At 38.5% G+C, this 17,796-nt stretch overlaps 1 protein-coding gene across 11 annotated transcripts in view; it reads right to left on the bottom strand.

The window, feature by feature from the left end:
• TBC1D19 (TBC1 domain family member 19) overlaps window positions 1-17,796 on the bottom strand; it is a 90,830-nt gene that overhangs the window by 4,853 nt on the left and 68,181 nt on the right. For all 11 annotated transcript variants that reach the window (XM_088131418.1, XM_088131415.1, XM_088131417.1 and 8 more), the window contains 6 exons: window positions 17,351-17,395; window positions 12,254-12,286; window positions 9,820-9,929; window positions 9,199-9,290; window positions 6,185-6,300; window positions 5,454-5,524 (listed from right to left, as the gene is read on the bottom strand). In XM_088131418.1, the coding sequence (XP_087987544.1) occupies window positions 5,454-5,524; window positions 6,185-6,300; window positions 9,199-9,290; window positions 9,820-9,929; window positions 12,254-12,286; window positions 17,351-17,395 (467 nt within the window). The remainder of the gene's footprint in view (window positions 1-5,453; window positions 5,525-6,184; window positions 6,301-9,198; window positions 9,291-9,819; window positions 9,930-12,253; window positions 12,287-17,350; window positions 17,396-17,796) is intronic.

Raw genomic sequence — 17,796 nt, 5'->3', positions numbered from 1 at the left:
CATGCATGTGCCATCTGAATGATCAAGATTGACAATAGTGAAAAGGTAACAGAGTAAATAACTTCTGGGGAAAAGCCACATTTGCAGAATTATCATGTCTATCTTTCAAATCATCAAAGTGAAGAGGGAAGTAAATAAATAAGCCTACAGAAGCACATAAAAGCTATTCAGAAGACCAAACTGGACAACTGGGAAAGGACATAATGTATGGGTATTCATACATCAATGTCAGAATGAAGAAAATATTAGGTAGACAAGTGGGACCATACCTACTAAGAGTAGGTACATCACATTCCCTTATTCTGAGAATATTAGGGTTATACTAATCTGTATTAGCCTTCCCCAGTCTGATGGCCTTCAAGTGATATGTTTGGGGTGATGGAAATTAGCAATGGAGGCGAATGGATGGAAATTGAAGTCCAACTTCATGGAGGGTAACCGGTTGAGAAAGGTTCTTTTATATACTTTAGATCAGAGGCATACAGAGGCTCTGTGGTGGAACACTGACCCAGATACTTTCCAAAGTTGTTTCCCTTTTTTAAAACCAACCAACCAACCAACCAACCAACCAACCAACCAACCAACCAACCATTGTTTTAATTCAGTTTAAAATTAAAGAAACAAAATGCAGTTTTAGTCCTGCTGTCTCCTAGACTTTGGAGAATGGCTTTGCAATACCACTCTAACCCTAATTCTAATCCTTTGCCTGAAAGAAGCTCTGCCCCTCTTGCACTAGGCAATATACTTCAGAAATAGTTCAGAAAATGATGCAAGATGTACTTTCCATTAATACTGGAAAACGTATTTTTAAAAACTCATTTGACCATTCTGAATTAAGTAGTACTCTTCCCCCCAAATTGAAGACAGTATGCAAAGTGATGCCCTGAATTATTATGTTCTGTTCATTTATTGGCACAAGTAGTTGAGAGAAACATATTTCTGGTGATTTCTATTATTTGCAAAATCAATAAGATGCACACTGAAAGTATCCTAGAGTATCAATTGCAAAATAAATATTGTATCTCATACATTGCCATCAGACTTTATCAAAATGGATGAAAAAGAGATGAAAATCCAGAGTTATCTCTACCAGGGATTCTAGATTATTTTCATCTCAAATTTATTGTACCCTAGCAAAGATGATGTCAGCATAGCACAAGACATAGTTGCACTATCTGGAGACAGTGAGGCTCTACTGTTTTATTGTGGAACAGACAATAACAAGGGCTGTGAATAGAAATTTGTAAACAACAAAAAAAAATGTGTTCATTTCTGACTTCTGGTACTCATATATGGACATACTATAAAGTTGAGATAAGAGAGTCAGTGTGCAACAGTGGTTTAGATCTTCAACTAGAACTGGGGAATTCCAGCTTTAGGACAACCCCAGCCATGAAGATTCACTTGGTGTAAGAGTCAAGTTCAGCGCCAGAACTTCCCAGGGTAGAGATCTATGTTTTGTCAAGAACTGTCCATTATTCAGCTTCAAGGCTGAGAAATGCAGGTTAAAAACTCTGATAAATCAAGGGATATGTAGGAGGAAGAAACACCAGATTTAATCTATAGCAAATGTAAACACAGAATAACATCTTCAAGCTGGCAGTGGGCCATGAACAGTTTTAGTGACTTCTCGCTAGCATGCAACTAATATTCTTATCTAGCCAGGCTGTAGTGAGTGTGGAGACACTAATGGTGAGTACAAACCTAGAGCCTGGTCAAGCCTTTGGAAATTCTGCTGAGGTCACTAACTTTGCCACAGGGTGACTTTTGGCCAGTGGATCTCAGTCCAGCCTAGAGGTTACTGTTGTGAATATTTGCATTCTTATCTAAATGAAGGCTTATGCCAAAACATGACCATACCAATTACAGGAAATCCTTTGCTTTGTTCAGAGCTGAAATGAAGTATTTGCCTATCAAAGAGAGGGCAGCATTCCATACAATTTGCAATATAAAGTTTGCCATCTTCAAAGCATACAAGGACCTGGATCACTGGAGTAAGCAAGGATTGTGAGGATATACAGCGGTACCTCGGGATACGAACTTAATCCGTTCCGTGACTCTGGGTGTATCCCAAGTTGGTCATAACCCGATGCAAATTTCCCCATAGGGTTCAATGTAAATCCGGTTAATCCGTTCCGCCCTCCGAATTTGGTCGCACCCCAAAGCAAATTTTCCCATAAGGTTCAATGTAATTACCGTTAATCCGTTCTGACATCCGCGGACCACGTGTCAGGGGCGGGAAAATGGCCAGGCGCCACGCAGCGGGGCGGGAAAACGGCCAGGCACCATGCAGTGCGGCGGGAAAATGGCCGGGCGCCACGCTGCGGGGTGGGAAAACAGCCGGGTGCCGCGCTGCGCAGCGGGAAAATGGCCGCGGACCACGTGTCAGGGGTGGAAAAATGGCCACGGACCACATGTCAGGGGCGGAAAAATGGCCGCAGACCACGTGTCAGGGCGGAAAAATGACCATACCCCGAGGCGGAGTTCGCACATCGAGGTAAATTTTTGCGGCCGGAGCTGGTCGTAACCCAAAAAGTTCGTTAGTAGAGGCGTTCGTATCCCGAGGTACCACTGTATAGGGATAACTGAAAATGAACAGCATTGTTTTTTTTTTTCAATGAAAAGGTGAAATATCATGGGGCTACCTGTCAGGGTGGAAAAAATAATACTGACCTTGAAGACATTCCTGGGCACAATTTACAATGCTGCCACAGGTGTTACAGCAGGTCTCTTTCAAATTCCAGAAAACTGGAAGCAAAATATTTTGTCTAGTCAAATGTAACTTGTGTTTACAGATATAAAATCCAGACTCCGTGGTCTGTTATCATTTACCAGTTGGAAAAGTCAAATTTAACACTCAGGCTTGTATACAGTGTAACTATCAAGGCCATAAAGTATATTCCCAGCTGAAAGGAATATTCTCTGTGTAATGATAGTGTGTGAGACTAAAAGACATATTACTAACCTGCCATCTCTACTGAGACATGAACCGTCTGTTCCCATTTCACTGGTACAAATGAACAATCATCTCAAAAAAGGCAAAAAGCCATCAATTCCATAGCTGTTGACACTGACTTGCCTAAGAATTGTGCAATATATCAAGCACTCCCCTCATCTGGTTAAGTGGCGGTGATTGGTTTAGGTAAGTTAAATGCAAGCAGACCCATCTGGGATTTTTTTCCCCCAAAATTTTTGTTCAACAACTGAAATATGGGTTTTATATTTGAGCAATCTGGTATTTTGCTTGATAGAAACTGCGAAAAATCTATGATGATCAAGAACAGAAAGTTTTTGTCTCAAAAAAAAAAAAATCCTGATAATACAATAAATAGTATGGCTTCTCCTTTTATCATGTTATCTTGCCCTGGTATTAGAAACGTGATTTTGTTCTTCCAGTGGAATTTGAGAATGAAAGAAATATTGCATCAAACTGATACTGATTATGAAAAATCAAGCATCATATGAGGACCTGGAATGGTATCCATGGTTTCAGCAAAAAGCATAGTGTCATGTATCTTTTTCTGGTGCACCGCTTTGACAAGAGAATCAACATGTGGTTCATGGTTGGCACTGAAAAAACCTGGGAGTATATTCAGATCCGTACTACCTGCAACCATTTGTTAGCAATTACGGAAGGCAGTGTGGTAGGATGAGTAAAATTTAGTGACCTACAAATATCTGCTCTTATAGATGTAAAACTTGCCTTAACTATTAATATGGTGCTATAAATCTTACAAAATCATCCAGTTTTGCCTGTTCTGATTTAGGTAAAACGTATATTAGAGGCACAAGAAGCTGCCAAGAATAGATTATTTTGTAAGAATAAGAAACAGTAATATACAGCTGCAACAGATCATTGATAGCCTTATGATTGCAGGGAACATGGTATTTCATATATAAATGTGTTTCTTGGATGTAAAATGATAACTTCTCAAGAGAACAGAAAACGTTGTGCTAGTGATAGGTTATCATAAACTGGCTACAACATTCTCAATTCAATTGTTGTTTCAAGTTCATACAGAAATAGGAAATGACACTGAACTCCACCAAACTCAAAAATATTCTGGATGCCTGTTTGAAAAATGGTAACATTAGTTAAAAAAAAAAAAGGTGGGTTTCCAAAAATTAACTAACATGTGTACTGAATTTAATCTGAGAGGATATTAAACTACAGCACATTATATATGAAAGAATGTTTAGTGTACAGCTAACTACATAAAACATATACAGAACCTAATTCTTTTGTAGGACCAAGCAGGATCAGGATTATCGACCAGGTGGGAAGATTAAACATGATAATCACCAAATAAAACTGATGGCCAGTAGCTTTCAAATAGGCAAAGTATTTCTTTATCAGAGGATATCAAAGTTTATTGATTAGCCCTAAGGCCTTATCAAAATTATTTCTTTATACGAACAATAAAGAGGTCATATTATGAAGGAGGAGCTGATTTCCTCCCACTCCAACGTTTTTGTTCTCTTTTATTTTTATTTGGACTGATTTTAATAATTTTATTTTGGTTTACAGTGTTTTTATGTAAACAGTTATGAAATCTTTGGGGATTAAAGTTCCCATGCAAAACTAATTTCCTAATACCATTTTTGAATAGATTAATGCTGTTTATTTATTTATTTGGTGTCTATCCTCTTTTTCTACCAAGAGGCTATTCAAAGTAAATAATGGAGGTTTATCACCTGCTATAAGGGCTGACAGCTATTGGATTCTTGGTTTTAGAAACTAAATATTGGTTACACATTGTGGTCAGTGTTTTCTTTATACTTCAGTTATGGACTTCTCAAACTGGCTGGTCCCTGTTACAAACAGGTAATTTGATGGAGTTCTGTTTACTCAAGCAGAGTTTCCTGAATAGTTATGTAAGAGATGAAACTAAGGATGGAGGGGAAGGGAAAGATCTATGTTAAGCACGGATGTGGAAGAAATGTAAAAGAAATATAAATTATGATAAGGTCACAATTCTAAGAATACCTAGCTAGGTTAGGGTTAGTCTCACTGAATTCTACAATGTTTTCTACGGAAAGTGATAGGCGTTTCAGAAACAATCCAGAACAAAATATAACCAAAAGCAGAAATAGCTACAGTAAGCTTGTTTGTGAAACACTCTCTTTTAGCTATGTTTGACAATTCTCTGTAGAATGACTGTGCAGACTTTATTAAAGTACACAAAAAAAAGATGAAAACCCCAAGCAGAACTGAAAAAACATTTCAACCAAAAATGGAAGGTCTGTAACCCAAATTAATTTCTCTTTAAACAGTTGAAGAGTTTTATGAGTTACGATATGTATTTCCACAACATCTTCTGAACTTCTTCCAAGATAAAAATTTCAGCAGAGAGCCTCACACTGCATGCTATGTGCCCATGAAGCTCAAATTACTCTAGTTGGCAACACGTCAAAAATTATTTCCATATTCTACAACTGAAACTTATCCTTACTTCAGCTGCGGCTAGTGATGTCACCTCCATTAGATTCCCTGCTCGGAAAGCAAACACAGCAGCTGCCAGCACTGAAAAAGAATGTGCAGTATTTAGACTGGCGGCCATACTAATTAGTTGTTAAAGATACTTTGGTCTAGCTATTCTTGAGTTCGGTTCAATATTCTTCTTGTTTGGGAATGGATTGCCAATTTGTGACAGTTGAAGAAAAGCTATATGAAAATATTTAAAGAGTGCTTCAACATTCACTGTTTACATACAATCCAAGTTTTCTCTAAAATACATTACAGTATTTGGTATACATGCTCTACCCATGCATTTGTCTACTCCTTTATTTGGTAAGGACCATCACATGGGTGCCTTGATGTCCATGGCAGTCCATGTCTACTGCCCCCATTTTGAGGCTAAGGAGAAGGGGTGGGTGGGGTGAAGAAAGCAGCTGCAACCCCACTCCCTTGGTGTAAACAGGAACACATTCACACATGAGCAGAATGTTTCTCTTTTTCTGATAGAAATGGTAGCCACATGCATCTAAAGGTTCTGTCTCCTTCCATTTTGTTCTACCTTTTCAGAGAAACAATAGGGTTTTGCCATTGTTCTTACGGGGAGCCACCACCAACTTTCTCCTCATTCTGCCACCACAACAAGCATGGGCAAAGTCTTTTTTCAAAAAATGGGAATCTCCTTCTATGAACAGCCACGGTAAGAACTCCCATCCCCAGAAAGTTTACCAGCAAGAATTTCCAGAGAGTTGTATCCCAGAATTCTGTCCCACAAAAGAAGCAGCTGATCTGTAGCCAAGTATCCAGAGAATGCTCGCACCATCCATTTAAATGATATTCTTAGCCTGCAAAACCGTGAAAAACACATAAAGAATTATACTCTCCTCAGATACACCATGTCTGTTGATTTGCCCTTTGGCTTGGATTCTTTCATATAGATTTCTGCACCCTACATTGAAACATTTAAATCTCCCCTAATTGATACGTCAGCTATAAAAAGCTATTCTTCTTCACACTAGATTTAACCTGATGCTGGTTAATTCAAGATGTACTTGCTACCAGCTTCTTAAACTGACAGTATTATCTCATGCCAAACTAAAGAATTCTAAAAAAATTAACACCAGTTCTATATGTAGAATTTGTGCTAGAAATAAGAGTGAATGTATGTTTGTGTGTTTAGATAAGCTTTATTTTATACCTTTGTGCAGATGCCTTAAAGCAAGAGCCTTCAACTTTTTCAGAGGTGAGACCTACTTGGCATTCAAATGTGCATTTTAAGGGCCCCTTCTGTAGCATATATCCCATATAATACCTTTCTCTTGCAGCCCATCCTTAGGGTTTGATCTATCAGCTGAAAGACCGACATGTTGAAGACACCAAACCTGTATTGTTTTTGAGCAGGATCATTGTGCTAACACATTCACCTCTGAGGTTTAAACCAATTCTCCAGTATTGGGGCCAGTGATATTCCAATGAAGTCATTGCTTGGAAAAAGTGGGTATGCTTGACAGAGACTACAATAAACTCTTAAATCAAAGGTTGTGATTTTCATGGTCTTTACATATGGTTTGCAGCCACACTTCATGCAATGTTCAATGCCTTCACTTTTTTGGCAAGTTGTTTTTCAATGCATTTCCATTGTTTGTACTTGCCTGAGTTTACTTTATTTGTTTACTGCCAAAACAGTGTATTTTGGCACATTATTTAAAACTGTTTTATACACTAAAACATTCGATTGTTTATATGACTGAAAATGGCCAAGTGAGCACTTTCAAATAAGATTAACCAATAGCCACTAATATTCTCTTCATTATTATAAAATTATGGGGATATCTATGTTGCACATGTGTCTTTCCACTCCAGAAAGATCTAAGTGTTCCTTTGGTGTAACATTTAAATTTTGGGGGGTATTTATCTTATTTTAAAAAAGGCAATGATGTAATTACAAAATAATATACATGGTGTGGAGAAAGTTGGCAGACTTGTCTTAGAAAACTAGAATTCAGGGTCATCTCCTGCACCGGTACAAGCAGACACAGGATCTTTTTAAAAATTAAAAGAGGAAAAAGAAGTCAGGCCACATCTACAGTGGGGCAAAAAAGTATTTAGTCAGCCACCAATTGTGCAAGTTCTCCCACTTAAAAAGATGAGAGAGGCCTGTAATTTTCATCATAGGTATACCTCAACTATGAGAGACAAAATGGGGAAAAAATCCAGAAAAATCACATTGTCTGATTTTTAAAGAATTTATTTGCAAATCATGGTGGAAAATAAGTAATTGGTCAATATCAAAAGTTCATCTCAATACTTTGTTATATATCCTTTGTTGGCAATGACAGAGGTCAAACGTTTTCTGTAAGTCTTCACAAGATTTTCACACACTGTTGCTGGTATTTTGGCCCATTCCTCCATGCAGATCTCCTCTAGAGCAGTGATGTTTTGGGGCTGTCGCTGGGCAACACGGACTTTCAACTCCCTCCAGAGGTTTTCCATGGGGTTGAGATCTGGAGACTGGCTAGGCCACTCCGGGACCTTGAAATGCTTCTTACGAAGCCACTCCTTCGTTGCCCAGGCGGTGTGTTTGGGATCACTGTCATGCTGAAAGACCCAGCCACGTTTCATCTTCAATGCCCTTGCTGATGGAAGGTGGTGTTCACTCAAAATCTCACGATACATGGCCCCATTCATTCTTTCCTTTACACGGATCAGTCATCCTGGTCCCTTTGCAGAAAAACAGCCCCAAAGCATGATGTTTCCACCCCCATGCTTCACAGTAGGTATGGTGTTCTTTGGATGCAACTCAGCATTCTCTCTCCTCCAAACACAACGAGTTGAGTTTAGACCAAAACGTTCTACTTTGGTTTCATCTGACCATATGACATTCTCCCAATCCTCTTCTGGATCATCCAGATGCTCTCTAGCAAACTTCAGACAGGCCTGGACATGTACTGGCTTAAGCAGGGGGACACATCTGACACTGCAGGATTTGAGTCCCTGGCAGCATAGTGTGTTACTGATGGTAGCCTTTGTTACTTTGGTCCCAGCTCTCTGCAGGTCATTCACTAGGTCTCCCTGTGTGGTTCTGGGATTTTTGCTCACTGTTCTTGTGATAATTTTGACCCCACAGGGTGAGATCTTGCATGGAGCCCCAGATCGAGGGAGATTATCAGTGGTCTTGTATGTCTTCCATTTTCTAATTATTGCTCCCACAGTTGATTTCTTCACACCAAGCTGCTTGCCTATTGCAGATTCAGTCTTCCCAGCCTGGTGCAGGTCTACAATTTTGTTTCTGGTGTCCTTCAACAGCTCTTTGGTCTTGGCCATAGTGGAGTTTGGAGTGTGACTGTTTGAGGTTGTGGACAGGTGTCTTTTATACTGATAACAAGGTCAAACAGGTGCCATTACTACAGGTAACGAGTGGAGGACAGAGAGGCCTCTTAAAGAAGTAGTTACAGGTCTGTGAGAGCCAGACATCTTGCTTGTTTGTAGGTGACCAAATACTTATTTTCCACCATGATTTGCAAATAAATTCTTTAAAAATCAGACAATGTGATTTTCTGGATTTTTTTCCTCATTTTGTCTCTCATACTTGAGGTATACCTATGATGAAAATTACAGGCCTCTCTCATCTTTTTAAGTGGGAGAATTTGCACAATTGGTGGCTGACTAAATACTTTTTTGCCCCACTGTATGTGCCTCAAATCAATATAGACTTACGTTTAAATTTAAAGAACAACACTTACGGCTGTGCTCCAATTTCTCGAAGATGATAAAACAGCTGTGGGAGATGAGTTTGAAGAAGACTCTCAAACAGCAAACATAGTGATACAATCCCCTTTTAAATAAGGAAGAAAAAAAATAACAGACATCCTGAAGGTACATCTCTTGCACTGATTTTAAATCACTAGAAGACGTTAGAAAATATTCAATAGAGATAACAGCCTGTTAAATTTTAAAGCATCAATAAGCAAAGACTATATTTACAAACAATAAGAAACCATTTGCAGTTTGTGATATTAATGGTTTTGTTTGAATGCCTAAAACTGTTTTCGAAGGACTTGCTTTAAGTATTGCTTTTTGTTAGACCCAAAACCTGAAACCCAGGGCTACCTCTGTTTTTTTTTTTCTGCATCTTTCCCAAATCCCTTGCTTGGGAAGAGGCAAGATCAAATAAGAGAAGAAGGAACTTCAAAGGCAAACCAAATGCAGATTCTCCATGAAGATGTCCTTGAGGACATCTTTTGCTGGGTTAACAGCTTTGGTGGCTGGTATAGGTCATAGATAGCCAAGGAAACTACCCTCACACAAGTTCTATTCTTTTTAATTATTGTGCATTATTCAGCAATCATTCCAAGCAAACTTACAGAAGAGTGAGAAGAGATAGAATGAAGTCTGAAGAAATAACGCACATATATTTCACGAAATATCTGATACAGCTTGGAGGGCTCATTGTACAGAAAACAAAGTGGAGCAACTGAAAACATAAAAAATATTAGTTAGCACTGGAAAATAATAACATGTACTGTATAATAATTAAAAACCTCTCTCTCTTTCAAGAAGATGAATTTATATGTAGAAGATATGCTGAAATAACTACAGGTATGGAATAATAATTTTTTCTCTTAAGATTCATTCAGATATTGGTTACCAACATTTGGAAGAATTAAGCAGCACCTCATAAAGGTCACTGTGTATTATGGTTACTAATATCAAATTATGCTAGATTTGCCTGAAGGCATCGTTTGTGTGAATGAAGATCACCACATCGGTTGTGTATAGCAGATCATACTGCTTTGGAAAGCAGCTGTGTTGTTTTTGTGGGCTGGCAACTACTGAAGAAATTGGCAGGTGCATAAACACTGCTAAGAATAGCACCTCCATGCAAATGTAGTTTTTTTTCAAGCTCAGAAAAAGTCATCCAAGCAGGACCAGGACTTGAGATTCCCCAGGTTATAAAGCCATGAGAGGTAAGCCTAATATAGAAGTTAACCTGTTTGACAACCATGACAATTTCCAGCCTCTACTAGTAATCACAGCCATCAATTGAAGAGTTTAACACCAGTGACCCATCTTATTATCATCAAAACATCCAGGAACAATACTGTTCCTCAAGAAGGAACTCAAGAAGAAATGCATGAATCACAATAGTTAGGAGGAACTCAGACACATATTCTGTGTAGCTGTGTTTTCTATTCTTCCATGGACATTGTTCTGACACCTTGACTCAAGTATCCATTTTGCCCAAAAGCAGCCAAGCCATTGGCTTCAAAAACTACTAGGAATAACACTCTGGAAGATTGCAAAGAAACAAAAGCCTTATTTATGCATCTCTTCCACAGGTTGCTTCCAGATGTATGCAAACATAAGAAATGCCAGCTTAAATGCCAACTCATCTCTGTATAGACTAATCCAGAACCATGACTAGAAAACCTGTACAATATTGATGGATTCCCATCTCCAGTCCAGAGCATCATCTGAACATGCCTCACGATAGAAAGAATTTTTATTGTGGTTAATGATCAGTCCATAAAACTAAAATTAATGAATTAATTAGGTAAGCATCTCAATCAAACTGTTGCACATTGCACATATTATATGACAAAATTTGGCCCCACTTAAAGAAATAGAGTCGTTTGAGTCCAAAAGTAAGAGTTTTAAATAAAACTGATCAGAAGGACCAGGAAATTTAGTTAAAATGTGGGGTTAACAACTCATGATGAGTGTCAGCATAAAACAAACAATAGAATAACTTATGTTTGGTGGCTTCAGTACCTTATGGTATTTATAGCATCACTTTTATTAAATAAACTAATCAATTAACCAAGAACGCATCCCCTGAATTTTTCTTTCACTTCCCTGGATGAACCTATTTATGTTAAACCCTAAAATAATTCCAGAGTCCAAGCCCCCACTGTTTTTTCTTCCTACTTAACCTAATTCCCACAATATTTATGAATTTTAGCCCCAGCAGACTAGGCCTTAAAGGTAACTCACTCCTCTTCTGTTGTATTTCCAGCCCCTATTTCTTTCACTGAGCCAATTTCTCATCCTATACCCACAGGGAAAGCATTCTGCCCTAGTATATAAAAACTAGCTCCATATGTGAATAGGTTGAAGTTGCCAACCCCTTTCAAGTCATTTAAATGACCAGTGGAAGCCATATCTTACACGTTTGAGGACAATTGTGCTGGTAGTCAATGGGGGAATTCAAGTACTTGCAAGTGCGTCCATATGGCCCCATTTTGCAACACACCTTTCTTCAAAGCATTAAAGGAACTGTGCTTGCACACTACTTGGCAAGTATTTCCAACTATCCCCGCATATGTGTGTGTCCACAGCCACTTCACTGGCGATCCCTGGAGAAGCACTAAATGTGTAAGCAGGTCACATGCAGACAACAGTAGTCATCTTTTGAAGCAACCACTTTCAAGGGACACAGTTGCTTTAATGACTTAAAAAAGTGTACTTGGCAAACCTCCTTTGTTGAATGCTTCATATAGTCCTATTTTGTGGTCAAGTGAAGCAGAAGCACTTTTAAACACCTTTAAATCTGCTTTAAATCAATTAGTCCTCTGTTCAGTCTCCCTTTGTGGATGGCTGATCCTGTTTACATACACATAGCTCTTCTTGTACAAGGTTGTTCTTCAGCCTTAACACTTTTGGAATCATAGCCTTTGACTGGAGGCATCAAGTTGCTAAATAAACATCAGCTTCCTATGGAGCTGACATGCTTTAGTGTCATCCTATGCAACTCTCATGCACCATTTTTAATTTTGATAGTAATGGCAAGCTACTTACCATACATTGAAAAGCCATGGAAAGGAATGACACCTGAAGAAAAAAAAATATTTCACTTAGTGTCAAAATAGTTTTCAGAAATTCGAAACTTGGAAAAAAAAAACTCCAGACTTTTTCTGCAAAACAGCTCACCAGCAAAAAATTCTGCTGCATAAAGAGTTAGAATGAAAGATTCAGATGCCCTCTGTGGCCCTTTTGCTACATATGATGGGGACAAAGTTGGGGCAATTATTGTCAATTACATATATTACATTGGTACCAATGTACCACTGGCACCTACTTTTTCCTGGATGCATTAGAGGGGATTCAGAGTGCACAGCCTAAAGAACTGGACAAATTCGACAACATGTGCACTTGATCCTTGTTCTTCCTCAGCTAATTAAAGCAGTCACAAAACTGCCTTATGACAAAATACTTCATCAACAGGTTGAAGGGAGCAGCATGTGCTACTCTAGAGGAAGATCTATTTCTAGTCAACCTTTAGAAGGCTGTACTAAGATCTTTATTTCTTGAGAGCCCACCATAACCAGGGTCGAATTTGTCATTTCTCAGCAAATTGCTTCAACATGTAGTCATCTTAGCACCAAGAATTTTTGGATGAAAGAGATCATCTAGATCTATTTCAGTTTGGCTTCAAGCCTGGTTTAGAGCAGCTTACATAATAATAATAAAAAAAAAAACAGTTGCTGCTTTGTGACATACACTTTTTTAAAAAAAAAGGAGAAGAAAAAGCTGGTGGGGAAGAAAATCAAATTCAGCACCAGTTTTTAAATCTTTTAAAATTCCTATCATGAAGAAATACGATGGATGCTGGGGGTGGAGTAGATCAGATGATACTACAATGTACAGTACAGGGGTTGCAATGGCTCATCTCCAAAGAAAAGTTCAACCAGATGCTTTTTGGGAGGTGGGAAGAACAATTCTTGTCATGCTGACCACAACTGCTAAAGGAGCATCTGATTGTACAGGCAGATGATCACAATAGCTTCTGTCTCTTAAGGATTGAATCTGTCACCCTGCTGCTTAATATCTACATCTGAACGATAGAATTTTGTCACCAGCACCTAAAGCTTCATTTCTGTTTCTCCCCTAGTATCTAAAGGTGTAAAGGGCTGAATGAGCACATACAAACTAAAGCTTAATCCAGAGAAGACAAACATGTTCATGGTCAAGAAGAAGCTTGATTCTGGAGTATAGAATGAAACCATTTCAGACTGAAATGTACTTCATGTGAAAATTCAATTGCTTAGTTTATTTAAATTTATTGGCCACCTAACTCCAGTGGACTCTGGGTAGCATAGAAAACTAGAGAAAACACAAACCCCAGGAGAGAGAGTGCCATCCTTACCTCTGGGGGGATGCTGTTTCAGAAGGTGGGACCACAACAGAGAAGGCACACTTCCTCAGTCCCACAAGATGGCAAGGTTTAATGGAGGAGACCTGGAGCACACCCACTCTCCTGGAATGTACTGGGATGGCAGGAACTGTTGGAGGTAAGTGGTCTCTCAGGTATCCACGCCCTATGTCATACAGTTCCGGGCACTTCTGGACTAAACTTTGCATCTGGATGAACAGTTGGCAATGGTTGCTAGAAATGTCTTTGCTCAAGTTAGCTTAGTGTTGTAAATGAACTTCCTGAAGAAGTCATACAACTATGCCTCAGTTAAATTAATGCTGTCATACTGTAACCTACTTTAAATAAGCTACTTTAAACATTTGGCAAAACTGTTTCAGGATGTATAACAAGGTGTAGTGGGATCAAATTGCACTCTGGTCACAATCCCACTACATCAGACCCTTTGCAAGTTTACTTCTGGGCACAATTCAAAGAGTTGATGATTACCTATACAATTCTAAATAGCTTAAGTCCAGAATACCTGAACAATTGCCTCTTCCCACTCATTTTCTCATTGGCCTAAAAGCATAAGAAAAATCCTTTCTTTGTCTCCTATTTAAAATGGAGACATGACTGAAATAAAAAGGGCAGCTACATTTGCTCCAAGTGGCTAAAGGTCTCTAAATGCCTTTACAAGTTGAAGAAATTGAAAACACCTTTCTCCTGGCTAGCTTTTGAGAGTTATAGATTGATTCAAAGACTGTTCAACTATCTTGGCTACTGAATTTTTGATACCTTTGTCATTTCACTTAATGTATGTGTTGGTGCAGTAGGGTGGTTTTTAGTTGTTATGAGCATGAGTCATGCAAAGGCATAAGGAAGTGTAAAATATGCAAATACATTAATAATGTCTCTAAGGAATTCTGCCTTATTTTCCAATCTAAGAAATAATCAAGAAGTGGCTTCTAGTTTTTCACATACAAATTTTATTTTCCAACACTGAAGCAGCCCTAAATTCCTTCCATACCCATATATTGTCTAATAATCTTCTGCTCACCCCTTTTCATTCCATCATTCCTAGGCCTCCACACATTGACACGCTCCCTTGTTGTGAGGATTTGTAGGGGTTTTTTTTTAATGCCAAAGATACTTAATTCAATAGGCACTTCTTTCTTTTCTTCAACAGCAGGGTAATGTTATACATATCAAGAAGAATATATTATCAAGCTGGGCAGTAAGGCATATGATTCCAATCACTTTGGAAGACCCTTCTGAACCGTGGAGCCAAACAGAAACTTTATTAGAGCTAAAAAATTGTATAAGTCAATGGCTCTTTCACCCAAAACATTTTTAAAAAAACAAGATTGAAAATGTTTTTACTAAAATGATTCTCTAAATTTGGAAGAATAAATATATAGCCTTGATAAAGAATCCTTGTCCCCTAACCCCTTTAATAGCATACTCAAAACAAGACAATCACTATGGTCTGGCTCAAATGAAAGCTTTGACTATAGAGAATAGAGTCTTTACAGAATAAAAGATTTCTATAGCAATGGGAACCTCTCAGCAAAGAATAGATAGAGCAATGAATAGGTAACAAGTTATCATGGTTTTTCTGATATTAACAGTGGTAGATTCACCTCAGCTTCAGTGCAAGAACTTCAGTGGAAGAATATACATCGCTGGCACTTGACTCCAGTCAGATTGGTACATATAAATCACAATTATTCTCCAAATGTTGGAGAGGTAGTCAACAAAAAAGGTCTTTCTTTCATTTGTAGTGGTGATGCGATAAAGCTATACTTTTTTGGTGTAAAATTTCTGGTGAAATAAACATCACATGAAACCACATTTAACATCTACATGAAACCACTGGGTGAGTCATCCGCCAGATTGAGGCCCTTTATCATTAGTATGCTGATGATACCCAATTATATTTTTTGACCCAGGCCAGCCAAGTGCAGCTGTCGAAGTTCTGTTCCAGTGCCTAAAGGCTGTGTGAGCCTGGATGGGAAGGAACCAACTCCACCTCAATCCTACCATGACTGGGTAGATGTAGCTGTTGGGACCACTCAGATTTCGGTATTTTTCATCTTCACTCCTGGATGGGGTTGCACTTCCCTAGTAAGGAGTAGTATGCAACTTGGGGGGGGGGTCTTGGATTCACAACTCTTACTTGAAGAGCAGGTGGCAGCTATAGCCAAGAAGGCCTTTGAACAGCTTTATCTGGTATGCCAGTTGCTTTCCTAGATTGGCTGGCCCTCCAGTCATCACATCCTTGTCCCCTCATGATTCAACTATTGCAATGTGTTCTACGTGGGGCTGTCCTTGAAGACCACTTGGAAGCTTCAACTGGTCCAGAATGCAACTGTACTAGCAATGATGGGCTTGTCTTGGCATGCTCATGTGACACCTTTGCTCCGCAAGCTGGTTGCCAATGTGCTTCCAGGTGCAATTCAAGGTGCTGATTATTACCTATAAAGCCCTACATGGCATAGGTCCTGGCTATTTCAGGGACATCCTGTCTTCTGCAGCCTCTGCCTGCCTGGTACAATTGGGCAGAATGGGTGTGCTCTGGATCCCCTCAATTAAACAGTGTCATCTATTGGGACTCAGAAAGCATGCTTTCTCTGTAGCGGTGCCTCTCCTCTGGAATGAGGTCCACAAGATCCATACAGCATTAAATCTGATGACGTTCCAGAAGGCCTTGAAAACCTGGCTATTTACCCAGTCCCTGAAGTAAGGTGGATGGACATCCCTGCTTGTGATGTTTTATGTTTTGCTTTGATGTTTGGAATGCCTTCTTGTAATTATTTGTAGCTATTTCTGTAACTGTTCTGGTTAATTCTCTGTATTTTGTTGTTTTTATGCTAATGTTATTGGTGTGAGTCACCCAGATTCAGTTGGAGTCAGACACATCAAAACTGAATATAAATAAATAAATCACTACTAAATAAAGAATTGAATGTTCCCCAGAGTTAGGATTATTGCACTTATTTACAGCATTGAACCTCAAGCTCAAAAACAAGGAACTTATTTACTTAATCTAAGCAGCTAAAATATAATTGCCCAACACTGGAAAACTTTAGATAATTTAACAATTGAGTGGATTAGCCACGTCTCTTTTATCACCATATTAGAAAAGATCACAGATAAAGTTAAAACAATGAAACACCAGAGGTAGGAACCACAATTCTATCAAATTCGGGTGGACTTTATATTTTACCTTAATTGCAACAGATCTACTATTGGCAGTGGATACACAGTGGATATGAATGTATATATTATTTTTTTTCTCTTTGTCTACCTTTTAGTGGATTTTTTTTTAATTTTCTGTATACATCATGGATTTATGCTACCATGTCTATTAATCACAGTTAAAAAAATACTTATACAAGAAGAAAGTTTTGCTGGATACCTTCTCTTGGAGAAGGAGGCTTCTTAAGGAGTTATGAGGCCTGTGTAAATCATTCAATGAAGCACCCCAAATCCTTTCCTCAAGGCCACAAAACAGCTGCTCTAAGGCTTGGTTAGCTGTTTTCAGCACAAACACACATACACCACCCCCTGGTCTTCTGAGCCAGCTTCTGTATGGCCAGAAGACCTTGGGGTGCTTCAAAGCAAAAAGGTTCTGCCAACTTTTTGAGTAGCTATTATTTCCCTTCATCCAAAGAACAAACACAATTCAGAAGAATTCACTCTTAAAAATGGTGTAGTTTCCCCTGTTTCCACTAGAGGAGGCAACAGTATAACATCTTTACCATTTGGTGGATAAAAGACAGCATATTGTTCCATTCCAAGTTTCCCTACAAAAAACAGAAATAACAAACCAAGAATCAGATACGCAGCAAGAGAATGCAAGGTTTTCCATAATTAAAATGCAGACCTGTCACAATGACAAAGAGTGAAAAATTACAGTAAAATTCAGAGGTCAGGAAAGTAATAATTCCTATAGAGCTGTAAAATAAAGCTGTCCTCAAAGGAATAAACTAGAATGAAGACCAATAATTAATTCACTTTATTCCAGGTATTATGCAATATATATTAAACTTTAATAGCAACCAATAGAACATCTTAAAAGTTTATTTTAAAGAATGATTTTTCCAGAAGAATACTGGAATATATTAAATTTATTTACCCTTTGCATATAAGAACCACATCTATTGCAAAATTCACAAATAGTGCATTTCTGTTCTCTTTTTTTTCC

This window comes from Python bivittatus, unplaced genomic scaffold (assembly GCF_059951505.1).
Source record: "Python bivittatus isolate LINGU-HERP-01145 unplaced genomic scaffold, Pbiv_v1 ctg000960_np1212, whole genome shotgun sequence".
NCBI classification, from domain to species: domain Eukaryota; kingdom Metazoa; phylum Chordata; class Lepidosauria; order Squamata; family Pythonidae; genus Python; species Python bivittatus.
This window is presented reverse-complemented; position numbering and strand designations above follow the sequence as displayed.